This window comes from Cynocephalus volans, chromosome 2 (genome assembly GCF_027409185.1).
Source record: "Cynocephalus volans isolate mCynVol1 chromosome 2, mCynVol1.pri, whole genome shotgun sequence".
NCBI lineage: Eukaryota > Metazoa > Chordata > Mammalia > Dermoptera > Cynocephalidae > Cynocephalus > Cynocephalus volans.
In genome coordinates, this window is record NC_084461.1 from 14,978,925 (window position 1) to 15,000,984 (window position 22,060).

Genomic DNA, 22,060 nt, shown 5'->3' on the forward strand with positions numbered 1-22,060 from the left:
GATACCTTTCTAAATAGAAATATGACCCAGCAATTGTTGACTGTTGGGATATGGGTGCTTTGGAAGGTTTATGAAACATCCACATTCTATAGAGCTATATTATACAGTCAGTAAGGAAGGGTTTCCCAGATTTATTTTAGCTTGTTTGAATTCTACTCTGGAGCTGAATTTTCAAAAGAGTATTATTACTTTCCCCTTAAAATGAGGACTTACTATAAAGGTATGACAAACTTTGAAAAGTAAGATGGTCAGCCCAAAATTGGACCTATATTAGTCAGCCGTGCAAAGATGTAAAGTCCCCAAAATCCAGGGACACATTGAAAATGTCTTTGTGCTAGTTAGTATTGGATCCATTCCTTGAGAAAGCCCCACCTTGGGAGGTGACTCTGGGGGTCTGTCAAGGAGAAGTTCTGAACTTGGGCTGCAGGAAACTCTTCATACAAAATGTATCTTAGATCAGTGTAAGGTGTCTATTCACCCAGAGCCCAAACCCAGCAGGCTGCAGAGAGACTCTTAGCAGGAAAACAGAACAATATTTAGATGTACTAAGTTCCTTTACTTGTTGCTTTCTTTATTTGATAATACAGAAAGAATAAAATGTTTCTCTATATTATTGGGTCATTGGTTTTCTAAAGCATCTAAAAATGTTAATAGGAATATTGTATGAGTTTATGTTTGCATAGCAGTTAGAGCAGTGCTTTGTATGTAATAAATGCTTTATACATAATATTACATTAAGAGAAATTGTTGTAAAGAATTTCAGCAACAGTGGATCATATTTTCAAATGACTAAGGAAAATTCAAGGGTTTGCTTTGTTTGGAAACATTATAATTAATTATTCTTCTCTTACATGGTCATAAATTTAGTGAAGATTTCTCTTTTTTCTCACTTGAAAGTTGAATTTGTGAGTTAGAGTATTGCTCCCTGTGGGACCTGTTTTCTTCTGTGAGCTGAACATTTGTAAGTATCTCTTTACTAGAATCTAAATTCAATACTATACCATCTATTGTACTTTAAAAGATGCAAACGTTGGAGTTTTGTAACTATTCGTGGGGAAATGAGACTAAAGTATTATCTGACAATTGAAGATAGAAAACAATTAAGGTTGCCATATAAAGTACAACTTGAAGGTTGAAAATTATGGATTGCCAGCCTTTTCGTGAATACCTATGCATTTCTTCTCTTGTCAAGACAAGAGCTGACTTATTTCCCAAGATTTGCAAAGCTATTCCTGAGCTCTCTGGAGGACAGGTAATAAAAAATACTGTTTCTCCCACACTGTCAAGGAAAAGCCAGTTCTGATTATTGACGCTGATTTGTGAATCAGTTCTGGAAAAAACACAAAAGTTTCTGTATCATCTTGGGTAACTAAACTTAAACGGAATAGGTCTTAAAATTCTGGGCCAATGCAGAAGTATTATTCCTTTTGATTTACTGTGAATTTTCTTGTATCATTGTTATTAGAAGTGAGCATCGGGCCGGCCCTGTGGCTCACTCGGGAGAGTGCGGCACTGGTAGCGCTGAGGCCGTGGGTTCGGATTCTATATAGGGATGGCCGGTGTGCTCACTGGCTGAGCATGGTGTGGACCACACCATGCTGAGGGTTGTGATACCCTTACCAGTCAAAAAAAAAAAAAAAAAGTGAGCATCAATGTGAGTAATTTATAATAGCAGGTATCATGCAGAACAAAGCACTAAGCATCTGGCTCTGAGATACATTATGTGATGTGTGCTGCATAAGATTGTTTTTGTGTGTACATGTGTCTTTTTAAATATCATCTGAGTAGACTAATATTCCTAAACTAAGTGTGCATACTACCTTGCCTAGATTAAGTACAGGGGCAAAGAAAAAAACCTTAAAAATGAAATGTTGATAAATCACAGAGATGTTCCAAGTTCTTCAGTCTGAAACATCTGGTCCCTCCAAGTAGTTCCTATCAATATTCCCAACTGCAACCAGAAAGAAACTGAGAGGGATTTGTTGAGAGGACCAAGCAGAACACATTCCCATTGGTGCATTAGTTGAGCAGTTTCCATGTGGGTGAATCCAGGTGAGAGTCTGGGATGACTCAGAGATGAACAAGGCAGCTCCGGCCTTGAGGTGCCCCCAGTCTACTGGTTGCAGAGGCACCATGTAAAAAGGGCTGTGACGTGGACATATCTGAATCCAGTGGAAACACTAAAAGTAGCTGAATAATTCAGCTTGGTGGGTCTGGAAAGTCTTGACAGAGAAGCTGACATCTTACCCGGGGCTTGAGTGATGACTGGGAATTCACCAGTTCTTCTGGGGAAATAGGCCTTCTGGGCCAGGAGAACATGACCATGTGCTCTGAGATGTGAATTTTGGGGAAGGGTTTTGTACACACTCTAAAATATTGAACTTTATTCCCTGGGTAGTGCCTAGTCCAATTCCGGGCACACAGTAAGCATTACATTGAAAAGTGCAAAAAGAGCTGTATTGATTTCCTGGGGCTTCTGCAATAAAATACCACAAACCAGGTGACTTGAAACAACAGAATTTATTGTCACAGAGTTCTGAAGGCTACAAGTCCTAAATCAAGCTGTTGGCAGAGATAGAGGGATGGTCCTTTCTTGCATTTTCCAGCTTCTGGTAGCCCCAGATGTTCCTTGGCTTGTCACAGCGTAACTCCAATCTCTGCCTCTATCTTTACACTGCCGTCTTCCTTCTGTGTCTCTGTGCTTGTGCCTTCTCTTTTTTTTAGGGCACCAGTTATATTGGATTAGAGCCGACCCTATTTGAGTATGACCTCATCTTAACTTGACTATATCTACAAAGACCCTGTTTCCAAATAAGGTCACATTTACAGACATGGGCATTAAGACTTCAACGTATCTTTTGGCGGGATATAATTCACCCTTATTAACAGAGAGAATGAGCCATTCAAGGTTTTGATGCAAGGGAAAATGGTTCATAATTTAGAACGTTAACTCTAAATATAAAGTGCAGGCTATATTAGAGAGGTGGAGAAAGAGAAGGGAAGGAGAGGTGAGATCCACAGCTGGTCAAAGTGAAGGACGTGGTGACCGATTAGAAACAGGTAGATGAAGATCAGAGAGGATTCAAGATGATTTCCAGGGTTCTAGTTTAGGAGACAGATGTGATGAGTTGTTGATACCATTAACAACAATACAGAATGTAAGAGGAAAAGTTTGTTTTGCAAAGGCTATTGATGAGCTCACCCTTGTGCATATTGTATTGGAGATATATCAAATACCCTTGTTGGGAGAGTGCTGGTACAGTATCATCCATAGGCTTCTCTGCAGTGATGGCATCATTCTGTACCTGTGTTGTGTACAATAGCCAGTGGCCATGTGGGACTACTGAGCTTGTGAAATGTGTCTAGTGCACCTGAGGAGCTGACTTTTCAGTTTACTATCATAAATTTAATTTCAATAGCCACATGTGCCTAGTGGCTACCGTATTAGACAGGACTGGTCTAGCAGGAACTTGGACATGTGTGTTGGATGTGTGAGAAAGAAACAGAGATAAAGAGAGTGCGGTCTGGACTGGAAACCAAGTTTCAGGAGTTATTTCCTTATAAGCAACTGCTGAAGCTGTGTGAGTGCATGAACCCACCCAGGGAGAGGCCAGACACTAGCAGGGAAGAGTTAAGGGTGAAAGCCTTGGGGACACCAGTACGTAAGTGTACACCACGGAGGGTCAGCACACAGCACCTGAGAAGAAGAAAGGAAAAGCTGAAGAGAGAGTCATGTTGCAAAAGCACAGGAGAAATTTCAAAAAGAGAACAGTCCACCACATCACGGAAAAGCAGATTTTATTAAATAAACTATGAGAAAAAGCTTGCACAGTTACAATAATCTTTTACCAATAAAAGCAGAGGCCATATTTTGTTAATTAAGTATGTTGTGCTCAAACCTCTCTCTTACTCTCAAACATGAAAGACATTTCAAAGGTTTCTATAGGCAACAGTAAGGAATTTATAAAGATGGGGCTCTTCTAGGCAATCCAGAAAAATATGCCCCTAAAAACATAGCCCCATGGCAAGAGGACCCAGAATTTCTTTCTCATGAAGTACTCAGTAGAGGTTGTATAACTATTTTTAAACATCTCTACTGATGATAATATCACTTTTCCTAGACTCCACCTAACTACTCTGTGAAGTGGGTGGAATTATTTCCAGTTTACAAAAGAGGAATTTGTGGCTCCTGAGGTTTCAGTGACTTGACTCAGATGATACAAGTTGCACAAGCTGACACACAAGATGGAATCCGAGTTTCTGTCTTCAATGCTCTGTCCACCTCAACAGTGTTTCCTAAACTTAACGTTTACATTCTGCCCTCATGATTTTTATTGTATCTTCTCACCACCTGTACCATTATTCACTTAATATATTGAAAGTAAGCATAAATTATTACTTAAAATCTAAATATCATAGTATTATCACTTGCCAGCATCACTTACCATAAATAGGTGATGATTATTTAAATAAAAATAAATTGTAATGAACAATTTATTAAAATAATAAAAATACTATTAAATGCTTGACAAATACAGCTGCCTGTCACAGACTTTGAACCTGAGGCCTGCTTTATGTTTTATTAAAAAGGGAGATTAGCAAATGTTTCAAGAGGTCTAAAAGCATGTTCTAACATAGGAGATTATCCCTTTGCCTTGTGAGAAAGGTAGCACATCTAGTAGCAGTGAAACTCTGTCTCATCCTACTTTCCATTGAAGAATAACTAGTGTAAGGTCATCTCCCTTTGCCATTTTACAGATGAAAAACAGAAGGAGGATACTAAGTCATTATTTCAAACCAAAATAAAACTATAAGAAGTCTAGTGAATTATAATCTAATACTCGTACAGTTTCTGAGGCCACCTGATCACTCCTCAGGCATAAATGTCCTAAAAGTTTTTCTCTAGATACTCATGTTGCAGGCGAAATCCAACTGTACCATAGATTCCAAAAAATGACATTCTGTACATTCCATTGATTTATTTATGGCTTTTAAAGTAATGTGGCTTAAAAGCTTCCTTAGCAGTGTGAGTATTTCCTTCTAGAAGAGCTAAAGAAAAAAAACAGAACCCATTCTCAGCTCAGGTCAGAGTCAGAAGCTGTGTAACGTTGAGAAACTGGTATTCAGGCATAAATAAAGAGCTGGACATTGGACTAGACCATACATCTTGATGTTAGAGAAGTCTCTCCATGCTCATCAGTATTTCACACACCAGTCACCATAGTGCTACCCTTATGGGACTGGCCCAGGTAACTGACAAAGTCAGTTTGTTGTTCTTGGACCAGAGTCTTAGCCACCTTCTGATCCTGGGGGTGCCACCTTCAGGATGACATTCCCAACAAGAACCTTTGAATCCTAAAGGCAACTCCCTCCAGGTAAAGGGCAAGATTAACCTTCTCTATATAAATTTCTACTTTATAGCAACTAATGCCTTTAGTAAGTTCTAGGTTGCATGTATAATCTGAACCACATTAAAAGAAAATATTTTGAAATAAAACAAGAAGAAAAAAGATCACTCAGATTGTATTTTTTTTCTCACTAGCTAGGTTTTATAGATCTATTTTTTTAAGCTTAAATTTAAGCTAAGAAAAGAAACCTTGCTTTTTATGGCAAGAATTCTTGAGGAGAAAGACAACTTATAATGGAAAGCATCTTGCACAAAAGTTTTGGTGATCAGACGGGGGAAATGTGGAGTAGCTTTGTAAATTTTGACTTTGAAGGGCCAATGTAATGTAAATATGACTTCCTAGAGTGTAAACAGCAGTGGTTTGAAAATAAAAACTTGTACAAAACAGGCAGCTATCTAGTTAGAAGAAAATGCGTTTAATAAGCATGTGTGTAAGAGATTCTTTGGATATTTTTGAAACTATACTATAATTACTAAAGATATAAAATTCCCAGGACTTCTGAAGCCATGAGAAAAAAATGTTTATTGGTTTTTTTTTTTAACCTCAGAAAAAAGACCACTGTACTTTCTGGTATTCTTTTCATATTTAAAGTAACTTAGCAAAAATCATATTGCTCCCACACAAGTCACATACTTGAAAATATTTTAAATTATTAATGGAGCCACAAGTTCTTAAACTTTAAAGAATCCACTGTCTCTTAATTTAATCAATACATGAATATATCAATATGAAAAAGTGCAATTTTATTTATTTGACTAGAGGATCACTGTTATATCAAACAAAGATGACATTTACTTTGGGAAAATGCAAAAGCCCACCAAAAATATTGTTTAATTCAAAAGTTTTCCACTATAGGGAGAGTCTATATTCAGTCTTAATATTGGACTTCTGAAAACTGAAACTTTTTTCCATACTTAGACAAACTTTTATATCCTTCTCCATGCTGAATGTTGTGTGATTTGGGGGCATCCGCAACATAGAGCCATTTTTCTTTCTGTAAAGAATACAAGACATTGAAGATGTCAGAGTCTATGCTGTGAGGTACTTTAATGAGGCTATGGTGAAGAAAGGAGGTGGACTGGAAATATTTGCTTTGTACTCTACTCAAATGCAATAACTCCTCCCTTCCTAGACCACACTGGGCACGCAGATGGCAGTAACAATATGTGTTAAATGACCCAATGGATGAATGAATTGTCACTTTCTTTTCTGCCTGTAAATCTGTAATCTGAGAATCTGCAGCAGTGCAATTCACTGAATTTTAATAACAGATATCTAGCCCTGTGTATTTCTTGCAGTTCATTCTGTTTATCTTCCTGGATTTCTGCAGATGTCAATGTATTTTTTGCTCTTTTTCAGTCAAGAAGTTCATGGAAAGATTAGTATTATCTTCTAATCCTATTTTTCAAGGAACTTTTTGAAGTACCCTTGTATATCCAGCTTCCTAGTGTCATTAGAAGACATAGTGAGGCCACAAAATACATATTTTATTGCAAAAGTATGCAGTCATTTCTCCTTTAAATTCTGTTTTCACAATACTTGCACTGTGCTCATCTCTAGCTCTCCTTGGGTCTTACATATTTATAATCGACAGCATCTTTTCCAATTCTCATATTTGAAACTAACCAAAAGTTTCCTTTTTGCAAATTTTATAATTTTCCTCTTATAGATTTGTCTGTCTGTCTATCCTTCCATTCATCCATCCATCCTATTACAAAGTAATTTATTGAGTCTATCTTTAACAGATTCCATTATCAATCTGTGCACTTACTCTTCTATTATTATTATTATTATTATTATTATTATTGACAGTTTTTTTTAATTGGCTATGAATAGTCATGAGATACAAAGCTGATTCTCACCCCTTGTGCCTGTGATGTGGGGGCCAGATTCATACTGGCAGCATACCCATAACCACAAATTGCATTTGTACCCCATGTCCCCAGCCCAATTATCCCCAACCACCAGCCCCCTGCCCCACCCCTTCCCCCCCAACTCCACTTTGTAGCCCAAGGAATGTTCTCTCCCTCTGCAAGTCCAACACATTACTGTGGTCTTTCTTTCCTTCCTTCTTTCTCTCTTAGCTCCCACATATGAGTGTGTACATGCGGTATTTATCCCCCTGTGCTTTGCTTATTTCATTCAACATAAGTTTCTCCAGGCTCATCCTTGTTGTTGCAAATGGGAGTATTTCACTTATTCTTATAAAAAAAAAAAAAAGTTTACTCAAAGACTATCTGCTGGGAGAACAGTGGTCTTGATGGATTTTTAAAAGTCACCTGCCCTGTGTATGTTCTGGAAATTTGTAGTATGTTATGAAAATGTACTGCTCCCTTAAGAGTTTGGGTATTCCTTTTCCTAATATTTCAGGGGACATTGTATCTTCCAATAAAATAATCAAGAGATTTTTGTGTACACCGCTTTTTGATGTTTCTTGCCAAGGATGTTGTGTGGGTGATATCCGCTCCTGTGGTGACATGGATATCATAGAGGCAGCCGGGAAAGGAGGCTTTGAGAGGATTTAGGCTGCAATTTCATCATGATCCCCACTTCCAATTACCAAAAGAACGTGTCAGAATTTAAGCACATTTGGTTTCAGGCAGCAATTAATTTGATTCTTGATAGAAGCTTTTGGACATGTGTGAGGGTACTTCAAAAGTTCATGGAAAAGTGGAACTACACAATAATACAAATTCTTCCATGAACTTTTTGAAGTCCCCTCATATATTTCATTTGGCATTTTTTGCAAATGCCCTTTTTCCCTGTTCAAAATAGTCCCTGGCAGTGTGGACATTTTCCATATGACATGCATGTATCTCACCATCTTGTTTATGGGAAAGATAAAGAGAGAACTATAATGGCTAATTTCTTATATAAGTGTATACAAAAGTGTACAATTATTAAAATGAGCGATAATCTCCTCTCAGAGTTATTGTTAAACTAGGTTTTAGATCAATACATATCACCCTCCTGCTAAGATAAATAGGGTGATTTTGCCCAAAGATATCAGATAGGTAGAAATTCACTTGGATTAGGTATTCAGGTATGAAATATTCTCATGTCTACAAGATATTCTAAATCCATATTCTCAGTTCAAATACTCTTTCTGCTTCTATATGTATTGCAATATCATAAAGCCAGGAGGAGGGTTCCAGCATTCTTCTACCTATATTATCTTAATATTTGCCTTTGATCCTCTCCTCTCTGAGTTTGAGCCTGGGTATCTGGGAATTGGGGTCCTTGTTTCTAAGCTCTCTCGAAAAACATCAGTGCTCTTGACAATATCCTCTGTAAATTTGGCTGCCAGTCCTCTGAAAGGGATATAAGAGAAATAACTACCATGTACAAAGAGTGCACTTAGTCTTTCCGCATCCTCTTGTGAAAATGAAATATACTACTTGGGGGTGGAAATGGTCCTTGTTTTGAATTTGAAGCCATGGTCTCTTTCCCTAGTATGTAGACATATGCTGCTTCTCTTGACAGTACTATATGAAAAATCTCCTATTTTTATAAAGCACACCTAGTGGCAGTAAATAGCTTCTAGTATCAAAGGGTAAGACATTGTGTAACAAGCCATGCATATTTTGCCAATAATAGAATGTATTTCCAGGTTTAAAAACATATACATATATACAAGTATGTGCATACATACATGCATATTACATATGTATATATAACATTTTTTATTTTGAAAATAAATTTTAAATATTTGGGGAAAATATCAAGAAAAGATATTTTGTGACACCTTCTAGGTAAGCATATCTCTAGTTGTTACTCATTGTTCTTTATTTTATTTACCAGGTGCCTTTTACTCAATTATGACAAACAATATCCTTTCAAAAGTTCTCTGAGGGTTCTTCACTTGCTGTAGAATGAGTAGTAAGAACCAGATAGTCCTGGTGTATGTTCTGGGGAAAGAGACATTCAGCTTTCCAGGCAGAAATCGCCCAGACTTTCCTGCTGGTCTCCCCACTTTGGGAGCGGTGAAGAGCAATGTCCAGTCACTGCTGAGAACCCAGCTGCTAAGCTCCAGACAGCAGAGTGAGGAAAGCCACTGAGGGCTCCCTAATCCCCCCACGGGGCAGAACGTTCCTCCCCGGTGGGGAAGGCTTCCTTCTCTTCTTGAGTGTGAATACCTTTTACACTGAGGCATGGTGCATAGCAAAGAAAAGAAAGAAGAAAAGCGGAAGGCATTATGAAAGGCACCCGGTGCTAGGCAGTCTGGATGTTTTCCCATTATGCACCCCAGTGCTGGGAGCATGGAAGAGGGAAGAAAAGTCAAACAGCTAAAGTTGTAGGTTTTATAAATCCCTCCCCCTCTTCCTCACCAGCCACACACAGGGTAAGTATGTTTCATTCCTCAGGGGCCTAACTCTGTACAGGTCTCCGCAGGGCAGCTAAGTGTCTTCTCCTGCAAGATGAATAGAACCTAGGTAGGCAGGAGAGAGATTTCAGGTCCCTCATGCTTGCTGAAATGTCAGAGCTGAGAGCCTAAAATTGCCTTTTCCTCTTGGCCCGAAATAAGTTGTTCACCTGACTGAGGAACACACTGACTTCAGAGGCAATTCTCTGAGCACACACGGGGCAGCGTGGATGGCAGTTTTGAAGTCAGTAATCAGTTTACATTCAGGGTTTTCCTTGAAGATTTACTATTCATTCTTGCTGATTACAAAAGAGAGAAATATGTATTTCTTTTCCTATAAATGATTTAACATGCACTATGTCCACCACCGGGGATAGAAAAGTATATACCAAGCTACAAATGATTTTTTTAAACACTAAGTATTTCCATTCAATTCAAGATATTTGTTGCACACCTGTTAATATACCATAAACCAGATCAGGTGCTATCAGGACACAAATAACAACAGGATTTAATCCTCATTCCAAAGGAGTTTTTAGTGTCTGGAAGGCATATCCATCATCTGTTGCCACAGTAATGCTGTGCCACAAATCACCCCCAAACTCAGTGGCATAAATTTGTTGGTTATTCTAGCTCTTTCATCTGTGATTCATCTGAGTGTTGGTTGAACAAAGCTGGGCTTGGCTGAGCGTGACCCTAAGCCAATTCTGTCCGCTCCATGGGTCTTTCATCATCCTAATAGCAGGGGGCTAGCCAGGTATGTTCTTCTCGTGGCAATGGTAGAACATGAAGAGGTCAAGTCCAACTGCACAAATAGTTTTCCTCTAACGTTCACTGGCCAGCAAGTCACATGACCAAGCCCAGCATCACTAGAGGAAATATACTCTGCCTAGGAGGAACCACAAGTCACAAGACAAAGGATATGGGGATATAGGGAAGAATGCAAAATTGAGAATAATACTGCGATCAACCATACCAGGGAAAGATAAATTCACAAATGCCTGCATAACAAAGAGTGCGGATTTGAAAAGGGAAGGAATCATGTCTCAAAGACACCAGGAAAATGTTCTTTGAGGAGGCGGCATCTGCAAATACTCAGGAAAGGTGTTAGTATTTCAAAAGGCAGACACGGGAGGCGGGCGGAGGTGATAATTTAAAGATGCTCTGTGAGCCAAGTGTGGACATGTGTAAATCATTTTCACTATTAGGTTATAAAGAAATAAATGAAAAGAAAAATTACAGCAGTAGAAAAAGAAGATCTGTAAGAAAATGACTAATAGATACCCAACAGAGATGTCCAGGTGTCAGAACTTCTTTTGCTGTGTGTTACTGCTGGAAGTTCTTTGAAAAGATATGAGTGCTAATTTCAGGGGTATGAAATATGGAAAAGCACACAAGGATGGAGCTTTTGTTTAAGTCTTTAGAGTTATAATTAGAGCTGGAAATTACTTAGAAATTGTCTAGCCCAACTCACTTATTGTAAAGAGAAAGAAATGTGTATTTTGGAGATAAATACGCACCTATGTTCTTTTTCTCTCTTTAAATACATAAAAAATATATATTTTAAAAAGTATATATAAAAAGTATTTTTAAATATATCTACTTATATATATATAGTGTATGTATATATTTATATAAAATATATATAAATATATTGAGTAAATTTCGTCCTAAATAAATTTATCTATATATAAAATCTATAATATATATTTAGAGGCAAAATTCTTTCTCATATATATTGAGAGAGGAAATAAGCATACTTCTTGAACTGGTATTCTAAAGAATTCTTAATCCCTCATAGACTTAAAAACCACTGTGTCTTCATCAGGTCATCTTTCTGGTTCCAAGGAACAGAATATGACTCACATTATTCAAATGCAAAGGGGAGGTTGTTAATAATTAGAAAAAATAAATATTTTCCAAGATATTCCAGGACTGGAAATACCATCTGAAATGCCTGAGCCGGCAGAGGAAGCCAGTGGCTCCCTCATCCTGGGCTACTGTTGTCAAGAGAAGGGAGACTGGACATGGGGGGACAGAAGAGAGCAGAGACAGCAGATGTTCTCTGCACCCACTCACTAGTCTTCCTCTCTCCTGAAACTCATTCCCATCATCTGTAAGTGTCACATAATCATCCACCTAACCAAAACATAGTTAGGAAAGTCCATCAGTTTGTGTACCTAATATATGAGGTTTCTCCCCAGAATAGAAACAACGAAACTTTGAAGTTGTGCCCTTTAGATGGTCACCATCAATGCAGACAAGAGGTCAGCTAATTATAGCCGGAGGGGATGTGTCCCCTATCTGGACAGGGACTTGTCCAGCTGGTCTGCTTTCATAAAACAAGTTTTATTGAAACAGCCACGCCCGTCCGTTTACATTTTGTTTATGGCAGCTTTTGCACTACAATGGCAGGGTTGAGTCACCGCAAGGGAGACAGAGCCCATATGGACTGCAAAGCTTCAAATATTTACTGTCTGGCCCTTTGCATTTGCAGTTTGCCCACCCTGGTGTAGATCATGGGGGGTTAGCTGCCTGGGAAGGATGTCAGTGCATTGAGAGTGCTGCCCCCTGTGAATGTCTTCTCTGAGAAACCAGGTTTCCTTCCTCCCCCGTCCCAGGGGGCTCTGCTGACACCATCATCCTTAACCCTGTGTTCTCTGTCCCCTGCCAGACTCCGACCTGAGCATGCGCACACTGAGCACGCCCAGCCCAGCCCTGATATGTCCACCGAGTCTGCCAGGCTTTCAGAATGGAAGGGGCTCGTCCACCTCCTCGTCCTCCGTCACCGGGGAGACGGTGGCCATGGTCCACTCCCCGCCCCCGACCCGCCTCACGCACCCGCTCATCCGGCTGGCTTCCAGACCGCAGAAGGAGCAGGCCAGCATAGACCGGCTGCCCGACCACTCCATGGTGCACGTCTTCTCCTTCCTGCCCACCAACCAGCTGTGCCGCTGCGCGCGCGTGTGCCGCCGCTGGTACAACCTGGCCTGGGACCCGCGCCTCTGGAGGACTATCCGCCTGACGGGCGAGACCATCCACGTGGACCGCGCCCTCAAGGTGCTCACCCGCAGACTCTGCCAGGACACCCCCAACGTCTGTCTCATGCTGGAAACCGTAACTGTCAGTGGCTGCAGGCGGCTCACAGACCGAGGGCTCTACACCATCGCCCAGTGCTGCCCCGAGCTGAGGCGCCTGGAAGTCTCGGGCTGTTACAACATCTCCAACGAGGCCGTCTTTGACGTGGTGTCCCTCTGCCCCAACCTGGAGCACCTCGATGTGTCAGGTAAATGCAAACGCACCTTCCAGCCGTGGGCCTTCCCAATGCACCATTCCAAATCAGTGGTGACATTGCCACCAGCGGAGGGTCCCCTTCTTGCTAGCCATCAGAGATGGGGGGGTGGGGGATAGGGAGGCTGGCTCTTCCAAAGGAACTGTCTCTATGCAGTCATGACCCTGGAGGCCACAAGTGTCCTTTTCATCAACTGATGTCCGCTTCTTAGAGGAACTCTTTGGGCACTTCAGGTTAGTATGGCTTTTAAATGTGTCTTTACTCTTTGTAACTCCCACAGTTATTTCAGAGCAGTCATAGAAAATGGGAACAAAAAAATCTAAGTGCAGATAAATATGAACCAAGAGGCAAACTCAAACACAGTTGAAAAGCTACTCTTAAGTCCACGTGTTGTTGGTCCGCAGAGCCATGTCTGAGCTGTAACAAGGACCGCGTGTGTCTCTGTGCTATCGGCATCGCTGTGCCACTGTGGGTGATAGAACACTAAGCTGTGGCCTGTGCTCTTGTGGCTTGCCATTTTGTAGACATTGGGGGACGCCCATTATAGCCAAGTGTCTCCTTACATTTCATCCTCATTCTCCTCACCCCTGGGTTAATTTTGTATCATTTCTTAGGCAAAATTCTCAGTCACACAGTGAAAGGGTAAAGTCCATTGAATCATTGAAATTAAGGAAATCTCAGCATGGCCGCTTTGCTTGCAAACCTCTCTCAGGCAGGAAGAATTAAAGCCCAGACTCACACTTTGGCGCCAGACAGGGATCAGGCTGGACTAACAGCCTTTCTTTATCTCATCTGCTGCCCACTCAAAAGATGAACATTCGAGAGGCTGAAATGCATAAGATGCATCAGGGAGCTAAAGAAATGAACAGCGTGAGTTGCAACTTCAGGGATTGCTGGGGAGGGATCAAGAAGTAAAAAGCACTGTGATGGGTGAATAAACAGAATTTGGGATTTACAAGCATCTGAGGTAACTGATGCCCTCCAACAAAATCTGAGGTAAAGCTGGCTCTCTCAGCTTGCTCTCGCTTTTGAAAGCCTACATCTGAAAATATTTCAGATGACAGTCCATTATTTTTGCAGATTCCTTCCTCTGCTGGAAAGCAACTCTCTGCTCCTCCACTTCAGCTGGCTTCTGGACAAAACCATAGTCCAGTTAGTCATGAGCAGCCGTTGGCATAAAGAAGCAGGAAATGAGGAGGTTTTCTTACATTTTTCCTCCAAGGAATTGTGGAAAAAGAAAGCATTGTGATGTGGTGCGAACTAATTTCAAAACTTTGTGACTGGAGACAATTCACAGCTTTTTCTAGATGTGTTTTCTCTTCAGCGGGAAAAAAAAAAGGCAAAAACTGGGTTCTTTAACATTCTGAGAGTCTGAGCATTTTATAAACACCTCATTTTATTGTATTTTCTCAGATTAGAAAATGATTCATTTTTGGAATTCCCATCTTTGCTAAAGGGGCTTCCCATGTACCGTTAATACATACTGCAAGTCATTGTATCCTCTCTTTCAGCCTCCTTTTGAAATTCAGAAATACAGAAACTACTCTGGCTATTTGGGAATGGAAATTCTTGGGCTTCTAGCCCAAGTGATCCTGCAGGGCCAGTGAAGAACCATTAAGCCTTGACATCTGTCCTGTAGATCAACCTGACCAATTTGCAGGTTCAAATATATTTGTGTAGCATAGTTGCATGTCTCCCATGACCCCAGTGATCTGCGTCCATAGAAACTAAATCAAGGGGAATCTGTAGTCACTAAATTACGAACACAGAATTCCAGATATGGGAGGGATTTCCAGGTAAATGGACTTGAAAGACCCAAAAGGCCATAAGTATAGGTCTGTCATCAGCACCTACTAACAGTGCCCTCCCATTTGGAAGAAATCCAGAAAGTACTGTGTTGGTACAAAGAGAGGCCAGGCCAGAGGGCTGCCAAAGCTGATTTCACTATGCTTTGCTGTTTTTGGTTTTTACAAATGGCCTCTGATAGTGGTTACCTTCTCAATGGCAGTAAATTTGACTTTGCAAGACTCATACTGGTCTAGAGCTTAATACCCCTAATGGACAAGAGACTGCCTATCCCATCCCTAGCAATGCAAAAAAGTGCCCATTTGGAAAGCAATCTTTTCAAGTCATTGAAAATTACTACAATTACCTGTCATGTTTTATCATGATCACACATTACCTTTTACTAAGAATATCTTTAAACATCAATGTAATATATTGAAAACAACCAACTTTCAGAATTTAAAATGTTGTAATTACTGCATATGGAATTGCTTCAGAAGGGTTCTTTACAACTATTGACCTGGGAGTCATCCTTACTTCTCTTTCTAGGAAATCTTTTATATCCAACCAGTAGAATCCTATCAAGGTGATTCTTCCTCCCCAGTACCTTGAGTCCATCCTCTATACCTGCCTGCCTGGATGCATGCTTCACTAACCATCCTCTTTATATCTCAATCTCCACAGCCCACCCTCCACACAACCAACCTCTGGAGGATTTTTTTCAAACTGCAAGTCTAACCTTCACTTTCCTGCATAAAATCTCCAATTGCTTCTCATGTCCTACAGGAAAAGTTCAAATTCCTCAGCAGAGCATGTAAGTCTCTGCTTAGCAAATCTGTGAGAATTAGGGCTAAAGCAAACTTTAAAATGATTAATCTAAAATAATACAGGCATATCAAAGTAGTTTCTTCACCAAAACTGTGCTAAACTAGCATTTCATTAAATTTGGGACTCAATTTCAAAGACGAGATACATATTTCCTTATACCAAATACAGTGTCTTTCCTGGAGTGCAGCAGGTCTTGCTAGATATTAATAAAAAGAAAGAAAGAGAGAGACAGAAAGAGAGAGAGAGAGAGAGAAAGAAAGAAAGAAAGAAAGAAAGAAAGAAAGAAAGAAAGAAAGAAAGAAAGAAAGAAAGAAAGAAAGAAAGAAAGAGAAAGAAAGCAAAGAAAAGTAAACTGGAACCAAGAATTTGAGAAGAAAGGTTATCATATGATCTCAAAAAACAAAATCCCTTCACAGGCGTTGCCGATGGACAACCACTAGCGCAGACAAATAAATTCAGTATAAGCAGGATTGCAGTCAGCCTAATGAAAGAAACCAAAATAAAGGGATATTTCAAAGATAAGGTTGAGGGGGACTGTATTTGTCTGTTTTTGTTGCTTATAACAGAATACCTGGAACTGGGTGATATATAAAGAAAAAGAAAATTTATTGCTTACAGTTTCTGAGGCTGGGAAGTCCAAAGTCCATCTTGTGGTGGCAACAGTGACCCAGGGGTCTCACATTGCAAGATGATGGAAGCAGAGAGAGCAAGAGAGCAGGAGAAAGACAGACTCTCCTCTTTTTTAAAAGCCCTCAGCATCGCACCTTTGACCACCATTTTTAATCCATTCACTACTGCACGATCCTACAATCCAATCACCTCTTTAAGGCTCCACCTTTCAATTACTGTAATAGGATTTCCCACCCTCTTAACAGTCACAGTGGGAGCGAAGTTTACAATACATAAAACTTGGGGCACACAATTCAAGCTTCAGGGAGTTTTGGGGGACATAATTTAATCCACTACAGGGACTAACCACATTTCACCAAACCGTGGAGCCCACTGGAACAGTGTGACCAGCCTGTGACAAGTCACATCTTTGTTTTCAAGCTTTGGATTGCATGCTTCACTCCTTTCTGAAATTCTTTGACTTGGTAGCACATGGCTTTTGAACCTCATTAATTCCCAGGACCTGAGTTTTTTAACAGTTTCCTGGGCAGCCTGCCAGGAGGTGGGAGGAAAGTCCTGGTTAGCACCATGGTGCAGCTGCGCAGAAGCCTAGAATATTGCATTGAACAGCCAAGATGCAGAGGTGTCCAGAGTGAGGCACCTGGCTTTAGAGCTGCCAGAGGAACTGGAAAAGAGCAGAGAGAACATGAAAAATATATATACTGTCTATGCAGTGGAATGAAATATACATAAATATACTTTTATTTTTATAGTATATATTGACTGTGGATATTTATTATGTATTTATATTTATATACTATAAATATATTGAACATATTTTTATAAAGTAATCTATAGTGAACTGAAATATACAATGAGTGTTTATATATTATATATAAATATATATAATAATTACCATATATAGTATAAACATGAAATTTATACACACATATATTTAGGGGTTTAGAAACCGTGCTTGCAGGGGCATCTAAAGATATTTTTCTGAGCATTAATATCCTTTTCTGTAAAATTGATTGTTCTAAGAATCAAGTAAGAAAATATTTATAAAAGTACTTTGTAAACTTCATAGTTAAACACAAATAAAAGGCATAATAAGTAACTATAAAATAGACAACTGTTTTTCAATGTAGACATACTTCAGCCAGGGTCAAAATCCTGAAGACTTTAAATGTTGGAAATTAGATTATCCCATCTTGTCCTCCTATAGAAAGAGGACTTTCTTCTCTGCATAAATCACTTATTCATTCATTCAACAGACATCTCCTGAGCACCAGATATGAACCAGATATGAGAGATACAGCAGTGAACAGCCCAGAGTTTCTTTTCTTAGGAGCTTACATTCCAGAGTGAGGAGACAGAAAATGAATAAGTAAACAAATAAATATATAATGCCGCCGAGTGATAAAGAGTGCTGAAAAAAAAAGGAAAGTAAAGCAGGGTATGGTAGGCTATCCAGGCTGGTAAGGGAAGAATTGTCCAACAAACTGACATTGGCTAGGAGACCTAAGAAAGTAGGGGAGCACCCATGGGGTTATCTGGGAAAGCCCTCTCCGGAGCTCAGACCCGGTGGCTGGATAGTGCTTGAGGTGTCTGGGAAACAGCAATGAGCCTAGTGGGGTTGGAGGAGCAGGATAAGAGATGAGGTCCACTCTGGACCCCTCTGGCAGATGTGTGGAGAATTGACTGTGGGGGCTACGGGCAAGGCAGGGAGACCGTTTGAGGGGCTAGAGCAGCAATCCAGATGACACTGTTATGCTCCCTTGACCGAAGAGCGTTGAATGGAATCCCCAGATAGTCCTCTTCTTAAACCACTAACTACATGCATTTCCTGGAGAATTTTCCAGGTATGTTTGTATCCATCATCTCACTGCATCCTCATTACATCCCCATGGTGAGGGCTCTCCAGCTGGTAATTCTCATTACATAGAGGAGTGTCTTGAGATGGAAAAGTTGAGCCTCCTGCCTGAGACAGTAGATCTGAACCAGGTGTGACTCCCAACCCAGTGTGCTTTCTGCCAAACCACGATCATGCCCAAGCTTTGTCTCTCACATCTCATTTCTTTGAACCAAGGAGCTACCAGACCATTGCATGGAAAGAACTGCCTCTCCTGAGCTCCCGGTCCTGTCCGGGCCAAGGCAAAATATTTTCACACATTGTCTCACTTCTTGCTCAGGGCTGCCTTGCAGGGAGCGTGATCAGCCCCATTTTAAGACAGAGGAAATACTCAGAAGGACTGACGTGCCCAGTGGCAGGCAACTAGTGATGGATCAAGGATCAGAATCGTGATCTTTCTGATTCTAAAGCCCGTGAATCCCCTTAAACCCAGATCATCGAAATAGCTAAATAGTCGAATGAACACGGGCAACGTATTCTTTATTTTCTTCTCCGTATGGGCCGAGACAGGGCAACGTAGGGACAGGTCTTAGGAGAGGGGCTGGGCGTGTCCTTTCCTGGCGAGGCTCCCATTCCGGCAGGTCGCTCTGAGCGTGTGTTCTGTCTCTTTGTGTAGGGTGCTCCAAAGTCACCTGCATCAGCTTGACCCGGGAGGCCTCCATTAAACTGTCGCCCTTGCATGGCAAACAGATTTCCATCCGCTACCTGGACATGACGGACTGCTTCGTGCTGGAGGACGAAGGCCTGCACACCATCGCGGCGCACTGCACGCAGCTGACCCACCTGTACCTGCGCCGCTGCGTGCGCCTCACCGACGAGGGTCTGCGCTACCTGGTCATCTACTGCACCTCCATCAAGGAGCTGAGCGTCAGCGACTGTCGCTTCGTCAGCGACTTCGGCCTGCGGGAGATCGCCAAGCTGGAGTCCCGCCTGCGGTACCTCAGCATCGCGCACTGCGGCCGGGTCACCGACGTGGGCATCCGCTACGTGGCCAAGTACTGCAGCAAGCTGCGCTACCTCAACGCGCGGGGCTGCGAGGGCATCACGGACCACGGCGTGGAGTACCTCGCCAAGAACTGCACGAAACTCAAGTCTCTGGACATCGGCAAGTGCCCTCTGGTGTCCGACACGGGCCTGGAGTGCCTGGCCCTGAACTGCTTCAACCTCAAGCGGCTGAGCCTCAAGTCCTGCGAGAGCATCACCGGCCAGGGCTTGCAGATCGTGGCCGCCAACTGCTTTGACCTCCAGATGCTGAATGTCCAGGACTGCGAGGTCTCCGTGGAGGCCCTGCGGTTTGTCAAACGCCACTGCAAGCGCTGCGTCATCGAGCACACCAACCCTGCCTTCTTCTGAAGGGACAACTTCCAGCCCGCCTTGTGTTCGCACAGACGGGAGCAAAACAAAATGTGTTGAGCAAGCAGCATGTGTCAGCACCGACACCCACTCGTAACAGATGTTTCTTCCAGGAAGGTTCTTAGGAATCTGGCTTTTATGTTTCCTAATTTCTCATGGGCAACACAGGTCAAAGAAAAGAAGTGGGGGGAGGGGAGGGAGGGAGACAAATTTCTATCCCAGCGAATAGGTGTGTGGTCAGGCCATTTGTAGGCAGTTTCTCTTCAGCAGGCTGATTGCAGTGTGTTTTGGAGAGCACCTTACCCCTCCCCCTCCCGGCCCTGCTCCTGGACACAGGCCGGACCCTCTTCCCTCTAACCCCACCCCACCCCCAACCGCAGCAGCAACAAAGCATCAGAATAATAACACTCTCAGATTTCCCCTTGATTGGCCAAAAGCACACTCTTCAATCCCACAAAGTGCTTTTCAAACCTTTTTGAAGAATCCGTTGCAGCCTTTTTGAAGAATCCGTTGCAGCAAGCAGCTTGGTGGAAGAAGAGACCAGCATTCTTCCCTTTGCTCTGCCACTCCCCAGCTGTCTGACCGTGGCCAAAGCACTTCACCTCTCTGGGCTGCAGCTTTCAGCACTGAATCAGAGGCCATCCAGGGGGAGGATCAGCTTCATGCTCATTTTAGAACTGAGAGAACAGAGATACCAATAAATAGAAGCACCTTGGCATAAAGCACCCAAGCATCAACTTCTCCCAAGAGAATTGATTCTGTAAATGGGCTGTGCTCTTAGGAGACTTCAGTGCCAATGTCAGTGCACAAAGGGTCCTGTAGGTCCTGGTGCTCCCATCTGAGCATTACCCATGTCCCTGTTTGTATTGGGTGAGTCGATTGCACATCTTCTCCTGCCCTGCTGGATGCCGTGGTTTCAGTGCCAAATACTTTCAGTTTTTCCCCACTGCAAACCATCCCAGCAAGGCACCAAGACACCTAATCACAGCCAAGCTCAGATCTCCCAGTCAGGTTACTTTTTCTGAGTATTTTCAAATATGAGGAAAGACCCTCAGAATTTTTAATTAAAAAGTGAGGCTCAAGGGAGCACATGTCCTCAAAAGTTTTACTAATCCCTCTCATGCACACTTGCCATGCATCAGACACATCTGTCCTGCAGCTGGTAGGGACAGATGCCTTGGTTCCTTGTCATTCAGATCACATTTTGACTTTTCTCATCTATTTATTTCTTTATGCATCCATACTTCATCACATGAAGCCTATTAGGGTTAAGTTTGTAAGTGTTTAATTGTGCAAATTGATGCCTTGTGTACTTTCCATGGCTGTCTGCATGTTTTCCATCAGAGAATGCAAAGCTGACTTCCAGGCCTTTAAACACCGTTCACTAAAAAATGCCAGACAAAGGGAAGAGGGAACACATTGGTTAGACTTAGGTGCTAGTCCACCACAGCAGGCCCTTGGAATAGAACATTAAAATCATTACAAAATATGAATTGTAAATGGATGGGATTTTAAATGGTCCTATTTGGATAGAAATCTTTTTGCTAGCCCTATTTGTGTGAAATCAGGTAGCCAGAAGAAATTTCATTGCCCATTTTCATTAAATTGAGTTGTCTTTTGTTAATAAATACATTACCTTTCCCAGATTATTCTCTCACCACACACTTCCTTCATCACTGCTAAAATAGTTCGTCCATATCCTTTTCAAAGGGTCCACCTTCCAAACCCAGAACCTCTGCGTCTCCAAGCCAAGCATGCCAAATTTGTTTCAGAACAAGCTTACACAACTCATGACAACTGCACTCCCACTGTAGGCTCCCGTGCGTACTGTTGTCTTATGTTGGGAAAGAGTTGGAGTAATGAGGTGGTGTCTGCCCATGGGCTTTCTTCCATATATCGTATGAAACATGGCCTCCTGTCCAATCAACGTCACTACCAACTTGGATGTTCAACGAGGCTATGTGCTATGTGGAGGTCGGGAGGTGGGGAATGAATTTTTTGGCTGGGGACAGTATCTAGTGATGGCCAAAGAGTGTAGAACAATGGAAGAGGCTGAAAGTAGTATTCTCCTGTTCTGTGACTTGTGAGCCTATCTAAATTAAAGCCTCATAATTTGAGAATCACAAAGGATTGTCCCTAACCCTTGGCACTGGGGTCTTCCAAGTGAGCTGGTTTAATACTCCCAGAATGAGCAGAGAGGTCCAGAATGGCTCCCTGAACCATTATGAATACCTTTATCACCACCATCTGACCACATCACCCAAACTGTCTTCCAAGCATGAGACCAAGCAGACTTTTCACACTGATTGCCCAGCACAAACTTTCTTTCCCAGTTTCTCCTTCTTCCCTAGTCCATTTTGTTCTCCCTCAGAGTATGAATCTGTGACACAGGTTACTGGGGAAACAGCTCAGCAGATTTTAGAGACCAAGCAAAAAGCCTCACTGGGAAATTGATCTGTTTGAAAACATCGCTTCCTTCCTGGCTCTGCTAAACTGAATGTTCATTG

The 22,060-nt window shown here is 41.7% G+C and overlaps 1 protein-coding gene across 1 annotated transcript in view; it reads left to right on the forward strand.

Moving 5' to 3' along the window:
- The window catches only part of FBXL7 (F-box and leucine rich repeat protein 7), a 390,711-nt gene extending 371,084 nt beyond the window's left edge, over positions 1-19,627 (forward strand). Inside the window, exons 3-4 of the mRNA XM_063088028.1 lie at positions 12,446-13,057; positions 18,817-19,627. Of these exons, the coding sequence (XP_062944098.1) occupies positions 12,446-13,057; positions 18,817-19,553 (1,349 nt within the window). The 3' untranslated portion in view covers positions 19,554-19,627. The remainder of the gene's footprint in view (positions 1-12,445; positions 13,058-18,816) is intronic.
- The last annotated feature ends 2,433 nt before the right edge of the window (positions 19,628-22,060 follow it).